At 54.2% G+C, this 26,154-nt stretch overlaps 1 protein-coding gene across 1 annotated transcript in view; it reads left to right on the top strand.

Moving 5' to 3' along the window:
• Positions 1-19,292: 19,292 nt before the first annotated feature.
• The window catches only part of CNTN2 (contactin 2), a 19,363-nt gene continuing 12,501 nt past the window's right edge, over positions 19,293-26,154 (top strand). The window contains exons 1-6 of the mRNA XM_006922864.1: positions 19,293-19,388; positions 23,651-23,795; positions 23,913-24,088; positions 24,248-24,343; positions 24,793-25,002; positions 25,277-25,376. Of these exons, the coding sequence (XP_006922926.1) occupies positions 19,322-19,388; positions 23,651-23,795; positions 23,913-24,088; positions 24,248-24,343; positions 24,793-25,002; positions 25,277-25,376 (794 nt within the window). The 5' untranslated portion in view covers positions 19,293-19,321. The remainder of the gene's footprint in view (positions 19,389-23,650; positions 23,796-23,912; positions 24,089-24,247; positions 24,344-24,792; positions 25,003-25,276; positions 25,377-26,154) is intronic.

Here is a 26,154-nt window from a genome sequence, read left to right as displayed (position 1 = left end):
AGGGCCCCTCTGCTTAGATCCTCAGCCACAAGATACCATCTGCTGGGGCTGGACTCAGAGGCAGGAGGATGGATGAGATGACCTCCAGACAGTGCCGCCACTTACCAGGCTTCACACTATGTACAGCCTGGCCTGGCCCTGGCCCTGACTCTAACCTGACCCCGTTCTACCCCCAGGCCTCTGTCTCTGGCCTCCCTCCCCTCAACCTCAACCCACGATCAGCCCAGGGGCCAGGCAGGAGGACCCCTGCTCCTTGCCCTTCAAGCAAAGGGAGTCCCCGGAAGCCAGCCCAGCTGTACACACTGTGCCCCTGCTTGTGTTCCCTGAAAGCAACTGTCCTTTTGTTAATTCTGCAATTTCCCAAAGTGCCAGGAGCATCTCATCTGACAGTCACAGCATCTGTTCCTCTCACTCACCAGAAGGTCGGGTGGGAGCAGTGCCAGCCCCTTCCCTGAGGCTGCCCCTGCCTTACTCTCCCTCTCCTCCAGTTTGGGTACCCTGCTCACCTGGTCCCCTGGGAGCACGTCCAGGGCCTCTCTGCATCCCTGTTCCCTGGTACCACCACCCCCATGACCATGATTGGCAGCCTCGATAACTATCTCCCCTTTTGGGAGCTCATTTGCCTAGACGGATGGGCACCTGTCCTGTTCCCCCAGAGGACAACAGGAAAAGAGGTTATTCCTTCATTTGTGCCCTGCCCGGGGCCCCTAATGGGTATAGGAGCCTGAGGGAGCCAAGGAAAGAGGAAGCCTCATGGCTGGTGATTCTCGTTGCCTCCCCTCTATATACACACAGTCTTTGGGCTTCTTAGTTCTAAAGCAGTGAAAGTTCTGGCTCATTCTGGCTTGGCCCTGTCCTGAGCTTCCACATAGGGCTTCTCAATCTCAGCACTACTGACATTTGGAGCTGGGTCATTCCTAGGTGTGGGGCTGCCCTATGCATTACAGGATGTTTAGCAGCATCCCTGATCTCCACCCACCTGGTGCTAGTCACACACGTGAGAACCAAAGATGTCTTCAGATATCACCAAGTGCCCCCTGGTTGGGAACCACTGAACTGAGGCTAAAAAAAGAAACCTGACACCCGAGTGTCAGTGATTGACAATCCCTGCCCGACATTTCTGATCCTCAGGCTCCAGGTGACAAAGGGATGGCTGAGCGAGGGGTTGGCAAAGATTTTTTGTAAAGGGCCAGATGGTAAATATTTTCAGCTTTGCAGACCATACAGTCTCTGCCGGGACTACTCAGCTGCCGATGTAGCATGAAAGCGGCCAGACAGTACATAAATGAACAAACATGGCTGTGCTCCAATAAATCTTTATTTATGAACATCATAATTTGAATTTCATATTATTTTCATATGTCAAGAAACATTTTTCTTTTTCTCTGTTCTCCAACCATTTAAAAATGCATGCTTAGCACACAGACCACACCCCTGGCTTCAAGGATCTCAGAGGGATCAAACACCAGGGTCCTTGAACAGAGCCAAGGGCAGAGGCTGAAGTTGTGAATGGGGTCCTGCTCCTCTGAGCAAATGGGGGAACAAATCACCCCCGGTTCCCTTTGGCCCAAAAACTCTGCTACTGTTTTTAGTGGGGCGATCCCACTGACCTCAGCAGGACCGACTACATAATCTGCAGTGCCTGATGTATAACAAGAATGCTGGCTCCCTGCTCCAAAAGGTATTAATAATTCCAACAGCAACAGAAGAGCATTAAAGCAAGAGAGGGACCTTCTGAGCACAGACTCTGTGTGACTATACAGGCTGCACACTCACAAAGCCAGCCCTAGACTTCAGCCTTTTCCCAGGAAAGCCTGCACCCAGCTCATGGGGGACTGGCACATCAACCTGGTTCTCTGACTCTGGGGGACAGGAGTTTCTCGCCCAGGCCTGTAGGCCCGGCTGCCACATGTGATTGTGCCCTGCATAGTGACATCTGGCTGAGGTGGTAAACGGAGGGTTGAAGGTAGCCCTGCTCCCCTTGCCAAGCCCAGTGCATTGTCATACCTGCTGGGGGAAATTGCACTAAATGGGCTGGTGATGGCCCTGCCTCCAGGACAACCAGGATGGGGAAAGAAGTAGCCAACTCTGCCCCAATATGATCTCCTCTACCCCCATCCTGAATCCCCAGAGAGGAACAGATGACCCAGTCATCAATTCATTTGACAAATGTATGTGAAACTCCAGCCACTGTGTGAGGGAGCAAATACATAAGATGCGGGGTGAAGACACCCATGGCCGTATGGATTGGTGAGAGTGTAAAGGAGCAAGGGCACTGAAGAGGGCCACCTAGCGCCTAAAAGAGAGTCAGGGCAGGTTAGGCTTCCCGGACAGGCGACAGCGGGGCCAGTTCTTGAGAGCAAGGAGGATTTAGCCAGGTATATCTAAGGGAGAAAGATGACTATTCTAAACAAGGAACAGCCCTAAGAGAATGAAATGAGAGAGTCCAGCCTTTCCAGAAAAGCAGGCAGGTCAACATGGCTGGAGTGAGTTGAGGAAAGGCAAAAGAAGACAGAACTAAAGAAGGGACCAGATGACAATGACAACGAGACTTGTGTCACAGGAAGGAGCCTGGCGTCAACCTGGAGGCAAGGGAAGCAGAAGAATTTTTAGCAGGGGAGCGACACGATCTGATTTGCTTTTTAGGTAGCTCACTCTCACTGAAGCCTGGAGGGCGATGGAGGCGGGTGAGCCTGGTGAGGACGGATGGTCAGTATTCAGGTGAAAACTGGTGAGGGTCAGAGCTAAAACTATGGGCGAGAAGCTTGGGGGCATGCCTAGGAGAGGCCTTTGGGCGGCAGAAGGGTAGGACTGAGCAGCTGGCAGGACACAGGGGTGGAGGTGAGGAAGGGAGGAGTCACAGAGAATGCGAAGGTCTAGAGGGTGTCGTTCATGAGGCAAAGTAGCCAGTGGATGGCAGCGAGGAGGCTGTCAGGGGGGATTTCTCCCGAAAGACAGAACCAGTAGGATGTCTGTGTGTGTGTGTGTTACACACATATTATATACGTGGGTGTACATATATACATTCACGCACACACACACAATTTTTTTCAAGGAATCAATTTACACAATTGTGGGGGCCGGCAATTTGTTTTCTGCAAGGCAAGCCAGCAGGCTGGAAACTCGGGCAAGAGCTAATGCTGCAGTTCGAGGACAGAATTTCTTCTTCCTCAGGAAAACCTCAGCTGTGCTTTTAAGGCCCTTCAACTGATTGGAGGAGACCCATCCACGTTACGGAAGGAAATCTCTTAAAGTCAACTGGTGGTCGACGTTAACCACATCTGCAAAATACCTTCACAGCGATACCTACCTAATTCCTTTTTTGATTAAATAACTGGGTACTATAGCCTAGCCAAATTGATACATAAAACTGACCATGAGGGTGGGGGTGGTGCCATGCAGGGACGTGAGAAGTCCATGGGCATCCAAGTGAAGACATGTGGCTGGCCAACGCAGGTCTGAGCCCCAGGCTCAAGGACACTTCCAGGTCCTCCTCACCTCTCCTCAGACCATGCCTGACTAGCCGGCCTCCCTGTGCATTCTGCTGCGCCAAAGTAGACTTTCCGAAGCACACATCTCAGCCTGTCTCTTGCTTGCTCAGACCCCTCCAGCAGCCCCCACTGGTCTCAGATAAGGCCTCTGCAGGGCAACTAAGGCTCTCCGTGAACTGGCCTGAGCCCATCCCCCAGCCTCATGGCTTCCTCGCACTTTCAGTTTCAGACGTGCTCACTGACTCCTTCCCCAAATACGCCACGTTCAGCCACGCAGCTGCCTTGGCACACAAGCTGCTGCTTCTTCCTGGGACCAGGCCCTCCTTACCTCTTCCCAGCCCATGCCATTTACACCTGGTCTACTTGATGAGCACAGTCTTCTTTCAGGACTCAATCAAAATGTTTTCTGTTTCTGAGCCTCACAAGGCCAAGGCATGATAGTCTGTGCAAACTTGGGTTACAGCACTTACCTGACTGATTATTTTTACCTGTCATTCCACCATCACACTGTGATCGCCTCAAGAGTACAGACCTTGGCTTATTCTCCTCAGTGTCCCCAGCACCTAGTCCAGCACTTGGAATAAGAGGTACTCAATATTTGCTTGCTGGATAGATGGATGGATGAATGGATGGATGGACATTCTACCTCTACCACTCTGTGACCTTAGCCCAATCACATTTGACGGACAGACGGATGGATGGATGGATGGAAGGATGAAAGGATGGATGGAAGGATGAAAGGATGGATGGAAGGATGGAAGGATGGAGGGATGGATGGACATTCTACCTCTACCACTCTGTGACCTTAGCCCAATCACATTTGACGGACAGACGGATGGATGGATGGATGACTAAATGGATGGATACAACAATTTTCTAACAATTCCTGGCTGTCATTTATTGAGAACTTTTTTGAGCCAGGCATCATGCTAGGAGTTCTAAGTCCTAAGTCAACCCAGGTTCTTGGTTGCAGGCAGCAGAAGTAGACTTTGGCCACCATTAGCAGAAAAGGACTTTGCCAAAAGGCTATCAGGTGGACCACAGAACCAGTGGGAAGGCTAAAGAAGCTAACTCTGAAGTGGGCAGAAACAGAGGGAGACTGGCCAGCAGAGACATGTGGAGGTTACACCTCAGGAACGGCCTGATCAGGACGTCATTGTTGGCATCGTCCACACTGGACACTCCCTCCAAGGGAGCCAGAACCTACAGATTCCTACTGTCCCATCCTCTGCTGTTCATCACTTCCTCTGACTCACACAGCCCTTTGAGGCAGAATCTCACCTCCATTCTACAGGAGAGGAAATCGAGGCTCAGAGAAGCCTAAGGCCACAGGATCAGTCATTACAGTGGGTGGAAGGAGAATCTAACTCGAAAGCCAATCGCCTTCTATTCCGCTCCTCCTGCGGGGGTCACCTTCAGCTGTTCTTATGGAAACGCTGCTTCCTGGGTATCCCAGCAGCCAGGAAATTCTAATGTGTTAGTTTTCCTGTAACTATATATTTTGGGTGTTTTTGGCCCTGACAAATTGTAGTAGGGGAATATAAAGATGGCAAAGTTGGCACAGGAGGGCTGAGTAACTAGAGAGAGGTCTGTGCACTGACGTGGGCTGATTGAAGCTGCTTCCAAGAGGTTATACATCACACATGCAAGGAAAACAGGGGTCTGGCCTGCAACTCCGGGAGGCCAGCGGAATCTGGCCAAGGATTTTCAATGTCTTCGCCCCACACTTCCTGCCCCCGTGTTTTGGAGCTGCCCATTAGTTACCCTCGGCAGGCTTAGTAAAGATCACTCAGAAGCCACTGCTCCCTAGCCCAGCCCACGTCCAGGGTCACAGCTGCTCCTAACTAGGACCAAAAGATGCCCTTACGAGGGACATCCTTCTCAGACCCAGATACCCCAGTGGAGTCAAGGGCGGAGCTCTGGGCAGGGGACCCAAGCACTCAGTCCTAGTCCCTACTCTACTTCTAAGCTCTGTGACCTTAGCCCAATCACATTTGACCTTCCTAGGCTTTCATTTCCCTACGACTCAACTTCTCTCCACTGTCCCTGACCCCCACCCTCCCACCTCCCACACTGGCCAAAGTGTTTCATAAAAAAAGAACTCAGGGTTCTTTGAGCTCTTTGGAGAGACCACATAAATGCAAGGCATTATTAGCATCATTACTATTAAATATTAATAACGACATTAGCATTGACTATTATAAGCCTGAAAAAGAAGCTCCAAGAGCCCTGGATGGAAATGGCTAAGAGAATAATTAGGCCCCTCCAGGCCACAGACCCCTCCAGGCCCTCAAGTGAAATTAGGAAGGCAAATGCAGATAGAGTGTCAGATTCCCCTTCCAGCATCCCTTGCTGATTCAACTTGGCTCTTCCTGGCCCCACACAAATCATGCTCTTTCTTGTCCCCTACACCCCCTGCCAGGACTGCATTCCCATCTCCACTCCGTCTGCCCAGGCCCAGTTCAAAATGCGCTCCCCCAACTTCGACCGAAAACTTCACCCACTCCCTAGCTCCCTCTCTACCCACCACCTGAATTGCTAGAGCGGTTGTTCTCCTCCATCCATTCGCCTAGTCAGCAAATATTTATCGAGTCTCTACTATGCACCAGGCATTGTGTTAAAAAGGGGAGGGCTGGGAAAATAGAGACATTAATGAGATAACCCCTGCCTTTGGAGGCTGCACAGGGAATAACCACAGGTATTGTGTATGACATTTGGCTAAATGCTCAAACCATCCTAAGTAGGAATAGGATTATTCCCATTTTGCTGATGAGGCAATGGATTCCCTCATCAATTAAGTGTGCTTCAGTGACCTGCCCAGTGTCATCCAGCTAGAAGTGACAGAGCTGAGACAGAGTCCAGTTCTCTTAACTGCAAATCTGGGGCCACCCAACCAAGCAGAGAAGGGCTCGGCAGCAGGGCTCAGTCTCACAGGCTCACATCTTTGTGTTTTAGATGGGGAAGCTGAGTCCCAAAAAGTCCTGAGGGAAGTACTGACGTTTATTGAGCACCTACTATGTGTGTGGCACCATGCTAGATATTTTACGTGTAATTCAACGCTCACATCAACTCAGTGAGGTTTGTGTCTTAATCTCCCATTTCCAGATGAGGAATCTGGGAGCTTTGAGGAGGTAAGTGGCTTTCCAGGGCCACACGGCCCATAAGCAGCAGAACTGTGTGTCGAGCTGGTCTGAGTTCAGAGCTTCTCCTAACCCGCTTTGTCGCTCTTCCCCGAAGCTGCAGATGGACAGTCCTGGTACCACTATCAGGCTGCTTCAGAAAGATTACAGGCACTTTGAAGACAGACCACATTCTACGGCTCTTGAATCACCCACTGTTCTAGGCAGAGAAGCTGCTTCATGAATGCCTGGTCTCCTGGTGCTCTAGAAAAGGGGCTAAAATCTTAAACCAGAGCAAAAAGATGCTGATGGCTGGAGAGGCCAGGAAAGGAGATAGACAAGGCTGGAGCTGCTAAGGAAGGAGATCATCATGGTCAGAGCCCTGGGGCCCTAGCAGGTCTCAGGTCCTCCCCACTGTCCCCTGGGGCTGGGCCCTGAAGCCCCTCCTGGACCATTTAGGGACCCATTGAACTCCTTTGCTATTGATCTGCTGGGGCTGCTAGAGGAAAAAGCAGATGGTCTAGGAAGGGTTGGGTAACCCTCAAGGTGCCTTCTGGAGCCTCCTGCTCTGGAGTCACCTCAGGTTTACAGGCACATTAGTGGCCCACTTGATTAGCCAGCTGATCATCTCCACTGGCCCTTCTCTGCCTTGCTTGGGAGTCTGGAGGGACTTCACCTGGGGATGGGGTGCCCCTCTCCAGACAACATGGAGACATATTGATTAGCCACAAAGAACAGATGTACCCTTTATAGTCAACTGTATTGAGGATCCTGGGATCTGGCAGGTACCAAAACAAAGGAAATCATCCTGTCCACCTCTGTGCCCACCCCAGAAGGGCAGGCAGCAGGCCGCTGGAGCACACAGCATCCCGGTTAACCCATGGATGCCGGAACCAGGCCAGCAGTCTCTGCTTCTCTACTTGTTTACTGCTTACTTTGAGCAAGTTCCTCAATCTCTCTGAGCATCATCTGTAAAATGAGAATAACACATATCCTTTGGGTAGATAATTCAGGTAAAGTCTTAGTATAGCTCCTGACACATTGGAGACACGCAAGTTATTACTAATAATTTATACACAATTAATAATGATATTATAAAATACTTTGGTCATTATCGAATTAATGGACACCACAAACAAAACTCAACCTGGACCTCTAAATACCCACTCTATTGTCTTGTCAGAAACAGGAGCACCTTAGAGGCTGGCAGTGAGCATCCCCAATAACTCCCAAAATTCATCTGTACTAGGCTCAGGTAAGAGCTTTAGACAGGTGAAAAGGTGAAACTTTGGGAACCGTCTCCTCAAATCCAAGCCTAGACTTAATACATTCATTTTCAGTTCATTTTCACTTCTTACCCCCACACGACTGCTGGAGCCCTCCGAGGTCGGAGCGCCTGCCTGGGGCGGGGCAGCTGGCTTGCAGAGGGATTTGAGAGAATCTTTGAGACCCAAGTTACCTATGCTAATGGAGAGGGAACCAGGCCCTCCCCAAGGACCCAGCTCCTACCTCAAGGGCAGAAACTGCCTGAAAATAGAGTCACAAAGACAGCTGTCTCAATCTAGGCGAACCTTGCAAGCATTGCTAGACCCTTGGCCCCTGAGTCAGCCAATTCCCTGACCAGTCGGCCCCGCCCTCTCTCCTGGCAGCCGTTTTCTGCTTGGAGAGAACTCAAAGCCCTCTCTGCCGAGCTTGGGCTGACCTGGGTGACGTCAGAGGGCAAGGCTCACCTCAGGAGCTCAGAGCCATCGTGCCAGGAGGACAGACAGACTGACAGACAAGGACAATGTGGGCAGAGGCAGGAGAGAGAAGGCACCTGGAATGGATTTGCACAGAAGCGTTCCAAGTTATTCAAGACACATTGTTAGCACGGTCGGATGTCTCTCTATCTGAAACAAAGGAGACTGTGCCCAGAGTTAGGAAAGCCCTTAGAGGGAGCAGAAGGTTGTGGGGGGAGGCGCGAAGCAGAAGTTTGGTAGAGGGGTGGGGGAAGGGGGCTGGAACTCAGGCAGATATTCCGGCTCTGGAGGCTGGGACGCAGAACCTCCCCTATGCCACAGCTCCTCCTCCGGCCCAGTCTGTCCCACTTGGCCCAGAGTGTCCCAAGACCCTGCGCCCACCTCCACTCAGGAAGATAAGTTGTGGCACTCCAGGCTTGACAGAGACGGCTGTTTAAAACTCTGAGGCTGTCCTGGCCCTGCCAGCTGTTTTAGCATCTGGTCCACTCACTGGTCTTGCCTGTGTGAGCTGGACAGCAGGTGGACCAGAGGAGGGTGAGACAGCAGTGACAGCCTGATGGGGCTGACTGCTGCTGCAGATGGCTCGTCCCTCTGCCTCCAGGCTCCAGCCTTTCTGCCCCCTGCCCCCACCCAGATGACAGGAGCAGAGCAGGAGAGATATCGCCGACCTGGGTGAGCACCTAGAATCTCAGAGCCAGCAGGGCACTTGGCCATCTTTAATCCCCTCAGGATCCAAGTGAGGCTCAGAGAGGACAGGGCACTTAGCCTAGCACACACAGCTAATCAGCGGCAGAGCCCAGCCTACGCTTCAGACGTTCAGACCCACAATCTAGTGAGCTTTTCGTGAATCACACTACTAGTTGATTAAAACAGGCTCCGATGCATAGGTGCTGATGTGGAAAGGTGTCCAAGATCTTTTATAATTAAAAAATATCTTGCAAATCATGATATATTGTGTGATCCATTTTTACAAACTAATACTAATAACTCATGTAATTATATACATGAAAATAATAAACTTGGAGGCATGTAACTCAAATTTGTTAAGGGACTTTTACTATCTGTTTTAAATTTCCTCTAATGTTTGGATATCTTGACAAAGAGCCATGTTACTTTTATAAGGAAGGGAAACAATAAAGATGAACATGTGGAGTGGGCCACGAAGGAGCCCCCATTCCACCTGCCCTGCACAATGAGCTGGGGGTTTCTAGTTTGTATCCCTTCCTCTAATGGGGTATTTCTGGAGAAACACGGGGTTTGGCTCCAGGAGTCTACAGGGTTTGAATAGCAAGAGCCACTTTCTTTTCCCTATGTACCCCACCCCACCCCTCTGCAGCCCCTTCAGCTCTGGGCTGGGCGGGGATGGGGGTGGGGGTGCCGGCAGGCCAGACAGCGCCCGGGAGCTGAGCTGCCCATGCATTATGGAAGACACGGGTGCCCTGGCTCGCTCCCTAGTCCTTAAATGACAGCAAATGAGGTAAAGCCGGGAGGGTGGGGGGAAGGGGGTGGGAGGGGGGCAGAAGGAAGCCATCTCCAGGGCCCCTGAGCGCGTTGGCTGAGGACTGGAGCCAGCCAGTGAGCAGAGCCTGGAAGAGGGAGGAGCACATCTTGATGCAGAGATGCTGCAGTGGCTCCGGGCGTGCACACACACAAGCGCCCTCACCCGCCACCGCCACTGCTGCCACCACCGCACCAGGACAGCAGCGAGCCGCTGAGGGAGCAGGGGAGGAGAGGAGGGCGGCCCAAGGGGCTGGCAGTCCGCCGGCTCCTGCTCACCGCCTCGGGCAGCGTCCACCTGCCCCAGCCAACACCTTCTTTCACCCCAGGTAGGTGCCAACTGCTTTTGTCTCCTCCCTCCCAGGGGCTCCCCAGGGCGCTGTTATGGGAAGGGGCTCAGAGCGCACTGTCTTTGCAACTTGGGAGGGGCTGGGGAAGGGTGGGAACCCCAGCCAGTTGGGGGGACGGTCTGACTTCTCAGCCCAGAAGCATGGTGGTCACTGGAACTGGAGGTGCCCTCCGCCCTGTCTACGTGGGTGGCATCCTGCAGGGCCCTGGCAGGCTGAGCCTGGCCAGGAAGCTGGCCCCCAGTAGTGTGTCCAGGAATTCAAGCCGGACACCAGCTGACGGCAGCAATTGCCTGCGGAGAGGACAGCGCTAGGAAAGCTGGCCTGGGCCCCCAGTCCAGGACCCAACAGTCCCTGAGGCCAGGCCCCGGGCCCTGGCCTGCCCACAGATGTCCCTGAATGGAATGAAGCCTGACTCCCCAGACTCGAGGTCGCCCTGGATCTGCCACTGCAGGGTGACCTCTCTGCAAAGTCTTGGTTCCATTCCACAGAGGAGGGAGTGGAGCACAAGTTTGGGCAAAGGATCGTCCAAAAGTAGGGACTTAGGGAGGAGAAACTGAGGCAAGTCACATCCCAAAGTGTGAGTGGCTAGGACTCCAGGGGCTGAAATTCCTTTTCTTCCCTTCCCCCCTCCCCAATCTTATCTCCTCCTCAAACCCCTCCCTTTCATCCGCACTGGTGAGAACGATTTGCAGAAGTTTGGCTTTCTGATAAAAAAAGGGTCCGAGGCTAGGAGGGGGGAGGGGCGCAGTTTAGGGGGTCTAGAAAAAGAGGGCGATCCTTCTCCCCGGCTCATGGGGCTTACATCATGGACCAGAGTGGGGGAAGCAGCCCGAGCCCGTGTCCAGAACTGAATCCCATCACCTTCTCCAGGAGGGGTTGGTTCCAAGGTCTAGGAAGCAAGAAAGGGGGATGAGATGAGACAGTGGAAGGAGGGTCCTAGTGCTCCCTGGGACAAAGCCAGGGACCCTTCAGTCACAGATCACTGGGGACCGAGCCTGTGTCCCAGAAGGAGAGTCTGTCAGTCAAGGTTGTTTAGAGGTTCGGGAATCCAGATGGACCAAGATGGGATGAGCCGTGAGTGCCCATGGCCCCAGCCCTGGAGAAGGGCTGGCGTTGCAGTCCCAGGTCACCTGCCCGTAACCTTCCCCCCTCGCCATGTCCAGCCTGCAACTGGTCAGACCCTACCACCCTTCCTTTCAGCTTGACTCCCCAAGGCCCCCAAACTCCATCCCAAAGCCCAGCCAGCAGCCTTCTTCCTCTGCTCTGAGCAGCCCAATGTCCCCGTTTATCAGTTCCCTCTCGATCTCCTTCTGGGGCGATCTCAGTGTCCTCGCCCAACCCTCTGGCCAGGGAGTCCCTCAGTCCACTTAGCCACTCTGCCTCTCAGTTGCACTCAGAGGGACGACATGAACCACTTGGGATCCAGGGCAGCAATGAGCGGGCCACCTGTGGGAGAAATTGGTGTGACCTGGGTTCCTGTGGGTGGGGCAGGGAGTCGGAGCCCTGATTCCTGGCAGTGGGAGGAGAGAGTTCCACCCTCAGAGACAGAAGCATCCAAGCCTTCCCCAGGGCGCCCGCCAGTTAACCCTTTCTAGCCAGGTTCCAGGGCCATGCAAGCAAGGCTTTCACCACAAGGTTAAGGTTCTTCCTGATCTCCTGTGGGATCTACCCGTAGTCCCCAGTCAACCAAAGGGAGGGGAGTAGGGGAGTCCCTGAGCCCATGACATCGAAGTCACCAGGGTTCACTTGTCTTTCTAGTGTTCAGCCTGAGCAATGAGGGAAGCACAGGGTCCCCTGGTCTCTCTCTCGGTGACTCTCCGTCATTCCTACTCATCCTTTACTCCCCCCTGGCCAAGCTCTCTCTCCCTTCACAGCCCCTTCTCCGGTCTAACCGACCCCTACACCATCCCCTTGCCAGATCTTACTTCTTATGTAACTCCGTTCCAGCACCTTCTCTGCCAGCAGTTGTTCAAATAGAGACACGTGTGGGATGGACCTCTGAGGATTGTGTTCAATGGGATGGTTGCCCCTACTATCTTTGATGAGCCAAACTTATTCCTCTGGAGAAAGTACACGGGAGGGGGAAGCAATTCGTCTGGGGCAGTTTGGAGGGTGCACATCCTCCACCCTCACACCTAGAATGTCCTCAAGCCAAATCTTTGCGGGAAAGTGCATCTCAAAGACAATCTCTGTCTGAGTGTGGGTGGTATTTGTATTTTTGGAGGGACTTCTAGAGCAGAGGCAGGGAGCTGAGCAAGAGGTGGCTGATACTCAGGGAAAGAAGAACCAGAGCAAAGAATATGCTAGTGAAGCAAGAGGGGTCGAAATTAGACCGTAGGAGGCACTTCCTCACGAGGAAGATGAGCCCTGAGGCGAGGCAATCTTTCCAATGACTCTAAGAGGCTGTGGAGAACTGGAGTCAGGGCCAAGGTTAGAAATAGTCCTGCCTGGAGGTAGAAGTTAGGCTGGATCACCCTATAAATTTCTTCCAGGCTCAGGTTATCCTCTTTCAAACAGTAACAGGCAGGGGTTACTAGGAATCCATAAGAAGACAGACATCCTTCCGAACCACCCTAATCTAGACCAACCCCCCCACCCTACCCCCCAGGGCTTCGCTAACCTGAAACATGGGAGTTTCTGTGGGCTCTGTGCCCTGATGGTAACCATCCCGGAGTAAAGAAGTCCCTCCTTGGGTTTAATGAGTTCTCTTACTGCAAAATGAGCCTATGTTTTCTGTTTACCCAAAGAGGATGCAAACAAAAGCAAAGGTACGTGATATTCGTTTCCCAAACTGAATACACAGCATCCTAGGACACGTGCAGACCCAAGAATGCCTCAGTGTCCTTCTCATCTAATGAGCCCCACCCCCACACACACCCCTCCACCCCCACAGGGCACCTATCCGGATGAAACCTGCTGGGTCTCCTCCAGCCTCAGCCCACATACTCTCAATGCCTGCCAGCCTCACAGACCAAGAGGCTACCCTACCCTGTGTCTGGCTGAAAGGCGGCCTTCTTACAGTGCAGCCTAAGAGGGGCAGTTTATTTGGAGCCCAGAGCAGAAACTAGTCCGAGGGGAGGAGCAGGTTGGAACCGCCGCCACCAGGCTTGGATCTGAGCCGCCAGCAGGAAACTACCTAGCAACTGGGGGGAGTCTCCTCTCTGCAGAGATGAGGGGACATGCAAAATTGCTTTACCATTTTTTTCCTGATTTAGTTCTTCAGAGCCAAATTGAAACAATTGTTCTTACTCCTTGAAAATGGATTTTCCTTCCAAAGAACTCGCTCATCCTGCCGTATACCACACACAGAGCAGGCGGGGAGTAGGAGACCTAGGGTCCGGGCGTGGCCCTTATTCTAGCTCCTCCCAGGAGGATGCAAGGCTCTCCCCTCTGTCCGCTTCCCACTTTGAGCGTCTCTCCAGCGGAGAGGGCAGGGGCAGAAGGGCCAGAGACTCCAGGCTGCAGATCAAGGGTCAGACTCCCTCAGGCTCAAGCTGAAAGCTCACACAAATCCATGAACCTGGGGGTCAGCTCTACCCAGAGGGCAGAGGGCACGGCAGTGCCAGGGCTGGGGCCTCAGGGAACCAGCTGCCAATACAAAGAGGCTACAGAAAAAAATTGGGAGCAGAGAGGGAAGGAGCACACAGAGGGGGCTGAGGAGAAACTTAGCTACACAGCTCCCCTGTCCCCATCCTGTCCCTGTCCCCATGGAAGACAACGGAGGTTCCCATCCCACCTGAACCTGCCCTCAGGACCTCCTCCAGCTCAGGGCACCAGGCTTTCCCACTCAAGGTCTCTCAACCACAGTCTTCTTGTTCCTACCAGTGGCCCCAGCAAGCCACCACAGGCCCCTGTCCTCCCAGAGGGGCGTGGAGTGATTCAGACCTTCCTGGAGGACACTGATCCTGTCTCAGGAGGCAATTCCTTTCATAGGCAGAATCCCTCTCCCATCTTAGACCCCTGCAGGCAGGAGGTTGGGGTAGTTGAGGAGGAGCACCTGCTTGGGAGCGTCCAGGTGCGTATGCTAGCCATGTGCTCTCCAGAACACATGGTATCTGGTGTGACTGTGTGTCCGCGTGCCCTCATCTGGGGTGGCGTGCTTACTGGGGCTTGCCTGGGCCCACTGCACCTGTGAGGCATAAGATGGGGAAGGCACCTGCCCAGGGAGATTGCGGGAATCTGTCATTATCCTAAACACGTGTGAGTGCAGCCCGAATGTCATGACTGTAGAAATGAGCCTGACTCACAGCCAAGCACAGTCAGTGTCTGTGGACACGTGTCCGTGTGCCTCAGTGTGCTAAGGCCTATGGGCAAGGGTTGGGAGGCTTCTCAGCAAGACCCAATCTTTCCCAAGCACTTACTGTGGGCCCGGAATGGTGCTGACCTCACAAGGGTCCTTCGAGGTGGCTACTACCCTTCCCATCCCCATTTTGCAGATGGAAGACTGAGGCTCAGAGACTTTAAGTAATGAATGTAATAACTAGGGTTATACCGGTTACTTATACTAGAGTTGTACTAGTATACTAGACTTGTAAGCACCAGGCTGGTGGTTGAGAGGCCGCCCCATCACCCCACGTGCTGTGCTGTAGGATGGAAGAAGGTGGGGACCTGAGAAGCTCTGGCAGCCCTGGTCGGCTCACCGTGTCTCCTAGTCTCTGCCCTCAGCTGACTCCTAACTTCCCCTTTTTCTACTACCACCCAGCCAAAAGCTGCCCTCGGTGCTCACATCTCCACCAGGGGTTAGGAGCGGACAGATTCAGGGCCAGGAGCTGGGTGTCCCAAGTGTAGCATTTAGGCGGAGTCTATCTTTCTTTTTCTGACTGGCTTTGTGCGGGGGCCCTGGCCCAGCAAATCCTGTCGTGTGCTGGAGTCCAGCTCTCAGCCTTTTCTCCCCCAGTCGTCACCCAGGCCCTTTGTTTCCTGAACCCAGCAATTCAGCCAGCTCCCCCTGGAGCCTCTGAACCTCCAAGCAGCCTGCACCCCCATGTGTTGGTGCCTCACAAGACCAGCCCCCGTTGGTGACAGCCTGTGCCCGCCTGTGCCAGCCTGTGCCTGCACCCCTGTACGTGAGCAGCTGGCCAGGCTTGGCTGGCTCAGGGCTCATACGGCCAGCTCTGGGCCTGGCATAGCTCCACTCTGGTCTTGTTCCTGACAAAAAGGCCTCCTCCACCCTGAGCATTCAAGAATGTGTCATAGGCCAAATGATGTGAGGAGATGGCTTGCCCATGCAGCTCATGAGCACATCCTCGGTGTCAGTCAGAGAGCTCCATAAAGGCAGTTTTTATTACCGTCTCCCCCGTACTTAGGACAATGCCTGGCGCACAGTAATAAATACCGCAATGGAAGTGGATCAAGGCGAGGCTAGATGACAAGTGCCTCACCTTCCGGGAAGCGACAATCTCCAACCTTTGACCTAGACTCCGTGCGTGCGTGCGTGTGTGTGTGTGTGTGTGTGTATGTGTGTGTGTGTGTGTTCACACAAGGCTTTGGCACACAGTGGAGCTCAGTGTACATCTGATCCGGCTGACTTCTAGTGCTCCTCAAGGGCAACTCCGGGTGCTCCTCCACCCCAGCACCCCAACACCTCCCCGACCTGTGTCCCCTTTGAGGCTGCAGGTCTGTTCCCCTGGGGTGCCCAGGGCCCTTGAGCCCAGTGGTGACTGATAAAGGTCTGAGTTAAGCTGAAGGTTAGGAGGAGTGAAATTGGATTATCCATGAAATAATAGTAATTACCCATGGGAAGTGAGAAAACAAAATTCTGACCACGCTGGGGTGGAGGAGAGTGATCCCGAATGCAGGGCTCCTGGTAGGTAACAGGGAAACAAAGCAGGGGCTGGGTCTTTGTGCCCCATCTCATGCAGGGATGCACACACACACACACGGGCACACACAACAAAGACCAGACGTACCCATACACAGACACACATAGACACGTGCATATACATAGCAACACAAAGACCAGACCTCGCATATATACAGGGACATATAGACAAGACACACAGATACACACAAACATCATATACCTGCACACACACTCACTGCTGGGGAGCAGCAGCCGACTCCTGCCCCGGAGTCTCCAGCCCCGCCCCATCCCACTGGTCATCTGTCCCTACCTTGCCCTGGCACACTTAGGATAAGTGCCTAGAGCCCAAGCTCCTCCCCGAGCCAGCACCCTGCCCCCTTCACTGAGCTCCCAGGACTGGCAGGCAGACGAAGGGCAGGAAGCAAACGATGATTGAGCACCTTCTCATGCCAGACTCTGGGGTGTGGCAATCCAGCACCAAGGGGGTGTTTTCAAAATTTTTGGAGCCATGGAACCCTTTGTTCCAAGGGAACTTTGTAGGGAAGTCCAGTAGATAAATCAGATGTAAGTGGAGCTGCTCTGGCTGGTGTGGAGAAGGGGTCTGGAGCCCCGTCCTCTCTCCACCCCCGCATCACCCCCGTGACCCCAAGACTCCCACTGCGGGGCACTCCGGTACCTCACCGAACATTCAGAACAGCTCTGCAAAGTGTGTTGTGATCTCCACTTTGCACACGAGAAAACCGAGGCTCTGCGGGGGAATAACTTGTCCAAGCTCTCAGAGCCGTTAGGAGATGAAGACAGCATCGTGACCCCTTGGAGCCTGGGACAGTTCACAGAGCCCCAGGGCCCCGGAGAGGCGGGGCCCGATTCCACATGCCCCACGACCGAGCACTCCGCAGACCCTGCAGACCTGAGTGTGTGTGAGAGTGAGTGTGTGCATGTGAGTGTGCGTGAGAGAACTGTGAGAATGCGTATAAAAGTGAATGAGGGTGTGTGAGGGGGACTGTGTGTGTGTGCATGTGAGTGTATGAGAAAGAATGTGAGTGTGTCTGTGAGTACGTGTTTACGAGCGAGCATGTGAGGGTGTGTGAGTCTGCGAGTGCGTGTGTGTGCCTTTGGGGAGCACTGAGCTGTCTACTGAGCACCACTGTGTGAGTGAGTGTGACAGTGTCTGTCCACTGACTCCTGGAGGCACATAACACAGCTGTCCTCAAACAGTCAAATGTGCCACACGAGTAACACCTATCACATGCCAGGCACTTTGCCAGGCACAAGTGGTACCAAGATGAGGAGATGCAGTCCGCCCCCCCACCCCCTGGCGGGGAGCCCACAACCTTCTGGAGGCAGATGCGCCCCTGTGGGCAGGGCGCCACGGGCGCAGTTAAGAACAGAGCTGGATTCTAACTGTGCACGTGGGGCATCTTCAGGGTAAGACATGGCTGAGGCCGTGAAGGATGCGCGTGCGTCACCTAGGAAGGGCATTACAGGGGAGTCACATGAGTAGTCACAGAGATGGGGGCGTTGGGCGAATGTCCCAGGGGCTAGAAGGGCTGAATTTTTGTATTCAAGTCTGAAACTGAAAGTGACAAGGATGGGGAGGGGCAGGTAGTCATGGGGAGGTGGCCCCTGCACCCCCGCCCCGTTCCTGACAAAGGGCTGTAGATGTGAGGCTGGAGTTGGGGTGCCTTCTGTTTAAACGCCCCCACTCCAACCCCTCCTCCAACACCCAGCTTCTCAGCCTACGTCTTCCATGATGGGCCTTGGGGCCACTTCCCCTCCTTTCCCTCAGCTTTTTCAGGTGCCAGCTGCAGCTACTGAGGAGGCAGGAAAAGGTTGGGGGTGATCAAATGTTGAGGTTTAAAAGGGTTTGAGAACTCTCTCTCCAAGGGAACAGAGCGTGAAGTGAGACAGGGAGATCCTGAGCTTGAGTTTGCGTGGGTTTTCAGGCTCTGCACTGCCCCCTCCCCAGGGGAGGGGCGGGGCAGAATCTTAGGTCATCTTACCTTCTCCTCCCCACCCCCACCCAGTGGACAGCATTCCCAGGCCCTCATGGCCCTGCACTCTCTGGGAGCATCACAGTCTCAGAGCTGAGAGAGACCTTAGAAAGCACCCATTCTGCAGATGAAGACACCGAGGCCCAGAGATGGATGGGTCTTACAGCTAGTTAGTGGGAAGGTCCCCAGCCAGGCTCTCCCCCAGTCCCGGCCCCACTCCCCCTGCTCTTTGGTGTCTGCAAGGTGGGCAGGAGAGACAGAGAAGCAGAATCTGCCGCCAGGTCATCTGGCTCCCTGTGACAGCTCTGACAGGGAGCTATGGGAGCCCAATGACCCAGGCTCATCCAAATAACCAAAAAGCAGGCCCCTGAGATGTCACACCCCGCTCTCCCCAGCACTCAGAAAATCAGCCTGGAGATGGGGCGTAAGTGGAAAGGCTGGTCCTGCCCTTGCTTCTAAGGAGGAGGCCCCTCTCTGTCAGACTGATGGAGGGGGCTCTGACTTGCTCTCTGTACCCCCTGCCCCAAGGAACAGTTTCTCCAGAGCTCCCAAAATTTAACCAGGTCTCTGCTCACCTCTCTGCAAGAGGGGGGCTCCTCTGGGAGCCGCGTTCATTTTTTCAGCCCAGAAGGCCTGTCTGGGCCCATTAGCCCATATGGTTGGGAGCATTGCTAAAGGGGCCAAGGTTATGGCTCCAGCATGTGCAGTACACGGTGCTTTACCTGGGGACCCAGGTGAGAGGGTGTGGATGAGTCAATGAAACCCCTCCGCACTAGAAAAACAGGACTGGGTCTGAGAGACTTAGCGCGGCTCCCAGAGGGGCTCATTGCCCCCATCCAGACAGCTGCGGGACAGGGCAGAGGGAATGGGCTCTTATTGCTGGAGGAAGATGCTACTAGTTCCCCAAACCCAGGCCCTGTTCTCTTCCAGACCCACGACAAGAGCTGTTACAGGTGAGTAGGCAGGTAGGTGGTCCTGGCTTCCCAATTAGTCACTACTTCATTTCCTGAACAGCACCCTCCTGGCTGCAGGGTCGGGGAGTAGGAGTGGGGTACAGGGTAGAGCCAGACTCCCAGGGGGCCAGTAGGAGGCACTTGGTCCGGGAAAGCTCCTTGCTAATAGCCAAGCCCCTTCCCTGGGGGCCCTGGGGAGGAAGAGTGATGAGCAGTTCTGGCCTCTCTCAGGCAAGACCCAGATACGCCTGGAGCTGGGAGGGGCCCTCCCCGTCCTCCCGCCTCCCGGGGTCCTTCTCCGCCTCCCGCTGGACTCTCCCTGGGCTGGGCTGAGGCCCTTCTCCTCTTCTCTCCACTCTGCCCAGAACCCCCGCCATGGGGCCGCTCCGGAGGAAGTCACACCTGCTGCCGCTGGTGGCTGTGGTCCTTGTCTCCTGTCCAGGTAAGAGGGCTTGTCTGGTCTCTGAAGCCCAGCGTGAATGGTTATTCTGTTATAGCATTGCTATTATTTTGGTGATGACTACCGAAATTATTGACTCTGCATTGCTGCAGTACTTACGTTGCTGAGGCAATTTCCTGACTAAAATTTTCCCATTTGCGGATCTTACTTTCCCCTTTGAGGTGAGGAGAGGGAATGAGTCTTTGTCATATTATAGAAGAAGTATGATCAGAGAGGGTGAGTGGCTTGCCCTGGGCCACCCAGCAAGTTTGTGGCACAAACAACTCTCCACAATATCAGCCCGGAGTTGAAGCTTCTTAGGCTACATTGTCCAACATGGTAGCCAATAGCCAAGGGATGATTAAAACTAAGATAAATTAAAATTTGAAGTTAGTTCCTCAGTTGTACAAGCCACATTTCAAGGGCTTATAATAGCTACATTGAACAGCACAGATTCCATTTCCACTGTCACATAAGGTTCTATCGGATGGTACCGCTGTAGGGTCCCTGCCATGAGGAGGCACGGATCTATACCACAGAACTTTGGGGAGCTCCTCAGGGCAATGCTGCAGCCTGGCAGAGGGGTAAGTGTGGAACAGAGTCTGGGAGGCAGAGCACAGAGTGGCCCAGGCAAAAGGCGAGAGGGACCCAAGCAGAGGCTCTTGTGCCACGGGTGCTACGAGGTAGGAAGAGGGAAGGAGGGGGCTGGCAGAGGAGAGGGGCGTAGAGAGGTCACGAGGCCCAGGGAGCTGACTCGGAGAGTGTGCTGGAGACCCAGCCTGTCCGACAGCCCGACGAGCGCTCTGGCCGCCTGCTGCCACTCTGACCAGCCCACTGGGACCACCGCTTGGCCTCTCTGCCCTGACCCCCAGCCCAGATCAATAGACGTTCCTTTTCTCCTTAAAACTCTCCATGGCAGGAGTACCTGCCCTCCACCATCCTTCTGGAGTTCTAGCCACCTCGGACTCCGCCTGCCCGCTTCTCACAAGGCTGCAGCCAGCACATTCTAGGTTCTTGTCTCACCAGGGAAGGACTCCACTGCACACTTTCAGATGTTCTCATGATGTCCTAACTGCCTCCCAATCCTGCACCCGAGTCAGTGAGGCTGCTGGGAAATAGGAAGGACTCAGAGGGTGGGAGGAGCCTCCCAGCCTAGTTCCCCGTGCCAGGGCCCACTTGGTCTGGAGGAGCTGCTAGTTTGGGGAACCCTGGCTGACAGAGCAGGAGACACCCATCCCAGAGAGCAAAAGAGAGGGGCCTGGATCCTCAGCATCGCCCTCCCTCAGGGATGGCTCAGTGTTGGGACCCCGTCATGCGAGGCAAGGGGCATGGGCAGCCTCCAGGGTCCTTAGACCCAGAGATGCATAAGGCCAAGGATGAGGGGACCTGGTGTGCCATGTTGCAGAGCTCCAGAGACAGGAGTGGAACATCGTCCCCACCCCTCCCAGCAAGGTGTCTCAGCTCCACTCTCTTTGCTCACCTGCCTGGAGCCAGACCCAGGGCGAGGAACGTCAGCGAGGATTCCCCTTCGTGCTCACATTTCTCTCGCCCCTTCCTCCATGAGGCTCCCGAGGCCTGTGTTCGGGGAGCAGAGTTGCCAGGACAGGGAATCGGGGAGAATCAGAGGATTTAGAACAGAGCAGTAAGGAGGGGGCAACTTCGCCCGGGAGCGTGTGCGTGTCCTCGGAGGCAGGTGTGCAGAGAATATGACGGTGAGTCTGTGGATGTGTGAGAGGGTGGAGATGAGCGCGAGTCTGGCGTGGAGAGGAGCCGTATCTGAGGGGATGTCAAATCTATGCACAAGGCCTTACAGCAGGGTGTGACGCCTCCCAGCTTCAGCTGCCCTACAGAATGCCCAGGTGGCATTTTAAAAAGCTGGCTTTCTGGGCCTCCCTTCTGGAGACTCTGACTCTGTACCTCTGGGGTGGAACACGGCGTATGATGGTTCTGATGGGAACTGAGGTCAAGAAGCATGGCCACTGAGGTTGAGGATGCCAGCTACGGAGTGAAGCCGGTGGGGGTCCAAGTCCCTCTCTCTGCCCCTTCTTGCTGTGTGATTTGGAGCAAGTTACTTAACCTTCCTGAATCTCAGGTTCCACATTAGTCAGATAAGGAAATAGCAGTAACTATCTGGTAAAGAGCTCGTGAGAAGGAAACTCGGAGCATGGCATCTGATGATGGGTAAGCACTCAGCGAGTCGCACCTCTTCTTATTATGAATGCAGGGGTATATACAAATAAATAAGTGCACATTCGAGCTGTGTGTGCAGGGAAACAGATGTGTGTACAAATGTGTATGTCTGACTGATGGAGCGGCCTAGAGAGGTCTGTATGTGTGATATGTGTGCACGTAAGGAAGTCTGTGTACGTGAGAGATATAGACATGTGCATTTGTGGATATTGGGGTGAGGGTGTGTATATGGCTGAGTGCAAAGGAGAAAGCTTTTACAGGAAGAAAGCCAGTCTGAAAGCATCAGTGTGCCCCAGGCCCACTCAGCCACCCCCACCATCCAGACAGAATTACTGGAAGCTGCTATTGTGCAGGGCGGTTCCCAGCAGCTTGGCTGCCTCTGCCACCCCGCCTCTCCTTTCCCTCCCCTCCCAGCAGTCCCAGCTGGGGCAGGGGTCCCTATCCTCCACCACCGTCATTAACTTGGGATTAAGCTGGGCTCTCCAGCCGCCATCTCCAGGGCCTGGGGCGGCAGTGAAGGGCAGTGATGGGTGGTGGGGAGTGGGATGGACGATGCCACTTCAGGGAGTCCTGCCTCCTTCCTCATTCTGAGAGCTGCTTAACAGCTGCCCTCACTCCCAGGGGTGCAGGGCTGGGCCTCAGCTGTGGAATAGGGACCCACCACCCCCACCCCTGGAACAGGCCTGACAGCTGGATGCTCCGGGAGAGGAGGCACTAATTGGTTAATGGGGACCCCTCCCCCCATGATCTACCAAGGAGGAGGGCCTGAAATCAGCTATATTGAGGGGTAGGAACCAATTAGGGGTGGCCTGGCTCCTGCCTGACACCACAAAAGCAAAGCGTGCCCGGCCCCATGAGTCAGCAAATGGAGCCCACATCCCACCCCTGCGCAAAGGCAGGTGTGAAACACCACTGTCTGCGCCTGGGGGTCCCTGCCCTGGTGAGGCTGGTCAGCGGTGCTGGAGGAGAAAGGCGTCTGTCCTAGGAGGGGCCGGCCCTGAAACTCCGTTTGCACGTGAGACGGCCCTTTGCTCAGCAAATTCAGGGGACCGAGGTCTAGAACTGTGTGTGCCGCACGCAGACTTGCACTGAGATCCTGGGCAAGTCATTCCCTTTTCTGGGCCTCTCTTTCTTGAATTGTCACACTGGAATTTTATAAAAATGTCCCCAAAGCAACCTGCACACCATCCACCCACCATAAAGCCTTCTTTCCTCCCCCAGTCCCCACCCGCCCCATGCTCGGGTCCAGCAGACATTTTCTGAGCTCACACCTTGTGCCAGGTGGAACCTTCCCAAGGACCGTGGGAGGAGAGTTCGCTTTCCTCTCACTTCACAGGTGAAGACACTGGGCCCGGAGGGGGCTCTACAGCAGCTAGTAAGAGGCTAAGAGCCCAGGCATTTCCTCTCGGGACACACTGCCCCAGAACGAGCATCAGGCTCCAGGGACAGATATTCTCTCTCCACCCTTTTGGCCAGTGATTTCTCAAGCATCTGTCAAGGGCCATCTCCCATCTTGCAGATCAGCTACTTCCCCACCACCACCACCACCCCACCCCCGACCTGCCCAGCAGCCCCTGGGCATTGTCGCCTGCTTCCTTCCCCTCTGAGGGCCTCCTGCACCTTGAACCTAAACTGCTATGAGGGCTCTTACCACCTGTACTGGCAGTCCTCTGTCTTTCTCCCTGGACTGCAAGTTCTTTGAGGAAGAGTTTCTGTCTTATTCATTCTCGCAACATAGTCTATAGTGTCCAGTGCCAGGTATACAGCAAGTGCTCAATATCTGAGTGTAGGATGGGCTACTGACTGAATTAACTTGACCAGCTGGGGCCTGCCCAACCTATTCAAATTCAAATTTTAATTAATTAAAATTAAATAAAATTAAGAATTTGGTTCCTCGGCCTCACTAGCTGCATTTTGAGGACTCCACAGTAGTGACTAGTGGCCACCGTATTGGACAGTGAGAAAATGGAACCTTTGCATTATCACAGAAAGTCCTGTTGGACAGCGCGGCCCCAGAGGCCAGGCTCCAGCTGGCCCCCAGGCCCTGAGGTCTCTGGTGGTGTCCCCATCTGCAGCTCAGAGCTCAGCCCCGGGATCACAAGCCACCTTTGGGCCTGTCTTTGAAGACCAGCCCCTTAGCCTGCTATTCCCAGAGGAGTCCACAGAGGAGAAGGTGACGTTGGCATGTCGTGCCCGGGCCAGTCCTCCAGCCACCTACAGGTGAGACCCCCCTGCAAGGTGGGTGCTGGGAGCCCCTGGGCAATCATGCAGCTTTTCCTCAGTCCTGTGACTGGGCTGGGTCTGGCTGGGCAGGACTCAGGAGGGCTCCTGCTGCAGGTGGAAGATGAATGGCACCGAGATGAAGCTGGAGCCAGGTTCCCGCCACCAGCTAGTGGGGGGCAACCTGGTCATCATGAACCCCACCAAGGCACAGGATGCCGGCGTCTACCAGTGCCTGGCCTCTAACCCAGTGGGCACTGTTGTCAGCAGGGAGGCTGTCCTGCGCTTTGGCTGTGAGATCCAAGGGTTGCCAGGGCACTCTGGGGCAGGGGAAGAAGGGGCTGGGAGAAGTGTCCAGAAAGGGCAGGTGACGACTTCCCATGGAGGCTGAGCCGGGGAGGGGAGCCAGGCTTGCAGAGCAGTGCCTGAGTAGACCTGGTCTTCACCTCCAGTTCTGCAGGAATTCTCCAAAGAAGAACGAGACCCAGTGAAAACTCACGAAGGTTGGGGGGTAATGTTGCCCTGTAACCCACCTGCCCACTACCCAGGTGAGTGGGGACCCCGGCCCATGGTTATACAGATGGCCCAGGAGGGGCCGTAGCAGCTCATCAGAGGAAGGAATAAAAGGTGGTGAGCAACTCTTGGAAGCACTGATCCCGTGGTCCCCAACCTCAAATGATTTCATATTTCCTTCATGGATCTGTCATTTTCTAGCTCTGTGTCCTGCCTCCCCCTTCAGACTGGATGTCCCTGAGGGGCTGTTTCCCTATCAGACAGTGCTCCTGGGAGGCAGGAATAAGGTCGTGTCTTCCCTCTAGGTCTTCCGTCAGCCCTAGCTTAGAGCACAAGAAAGGGGGTGGGGGTGGGGAGTGTTCGGGGGGGAGGGGACAGCTCTCAGGACAGGGTCTAAAGATCCCCGCCAGCATGTTGGGGAACCATCCAGAGTTGCCCCGTTAGCCTAACACCCCCTGGCGTCCTCAAACTCCCCACATCCTAGGCCTGTCCTACCGCTGGCTCCTCAATGAGTTCCCCAACTTCATCCCGACGGATGGGCGTCACTTCGTGTCCCAGACCACAGGCAACCTGTACATTGCCCGGACCAATGCCTCGGACCTGGGCAACTACTCCTGCCTGGCCACCAGCCACATGGACTTCTCCACCAAGAGCGTCTTCAGCAAGTTTGCTCAGCTCAACTTGGCCGCTGAAGGTCAAGGATGGGGGCATGGCCGGGAGGAGAGAACTGAAAGGGTCGGTGGGCATTGAGTAAAGGGGATTTTCCATCCCAGAGCAGCTCACAGGGCACAGAGCCCGGGGCCTGGGCCCCTGAGTCCTCCTGGTGCAAGACCTCAGACACTTGTCCCAGGTACCCAAGGGGGAAGGGAGCTAAGACAGAGTTAGCTCTAAGCTGTGCTGAGACCTTCGCATAACAGCACCTGACCCAGACCCCTTGCATCTGATCTGTGAACCCTCTCTCTCCTCAGATCCCAGGCTCTTTGCACCCAGCATCAAGGCCCGGTTCCCAGCAGAGACGTATGCGCTGGTGGGACAGCAGGTCACCCTGGAGTGCTTTGCCTTTGGGAAGTGAGTGACGGAAGAGAAAGGGAGCAGGCCAGGGCACAGGTGACCCTCGAGAGAGGGCAGGCAGGGTCATCATGGTGCCTTTGCAGAGTCTAGCAGAAGGCCACGGCCACAGTGGACAGCGACTACCACGCACTGCACACAGACCCTCTGGTGGGGCATCACGCACACCAGGGGCCTGGCACATACTAGGTCACTGGATCCTCCCAGCAACACCTCAGGCTGGAAGCAGATAGCAGAGCGTACCAACTCCGACCCAGCCTACCCGGTTCAAATCCCAGCTCTGTCACTTGCTAGGTGGGAGACCTTGAGTAAACTACTTAACCTGTGCCTCAGGTTCCATATTTGTACATGGGGATAATAATAGTACCTACCTCATATGGGTTGTTATGAGGATTAAATGAGTTAATAGATGTAAGTACTTAGAACAGTGTCTTGCATTTAGTAAGTGTTCTATGGATACTAAGAGTTATCTTTTAAAAAATTACAATAGAAATCATGCTGTCCCAGAAAAAGGTTTCACTGGAACAAGGCTAAGCAAACAGCAGGTACTCAATAAATTTTTGTAGAATGAATGACCGCAACTATCTCCTGCTATTTGAGGAGGCTCGGGATGACCCCGTGCTTCATGGAAAGTTACTGGGCTTCTAGAAAATCCATATTTAAATCACATGATAGGGCAATATATTAACCCATTAAGACTCACTGATACCTTAGTCTGTTTTAGTACATGGATCACCAATAACTAAAGTCTCTTTATAAAGTAGAGGCGGCCATGTTG

This window comes from Pteropus alecto, unplaced genomic scaffold (genome assembly GCF_000325575.1).
Source record: "Pteropus alecto unplaced genomic scaffold, ASM32557v1 scaffold359, whole genome shotgun sequence".
NCBI classification, from domain to species: domain Eukaryota; kingdom Metazoa; phylum Chordata; class Mammalia; order Chiroptera; family Pteropodidae; genus Pteropus; species Pteropus alecto.
Note: the sequence above shows the minus strand (reverse complement) of the source record. Positions and strands in the feature narration are given on the sequence as shown.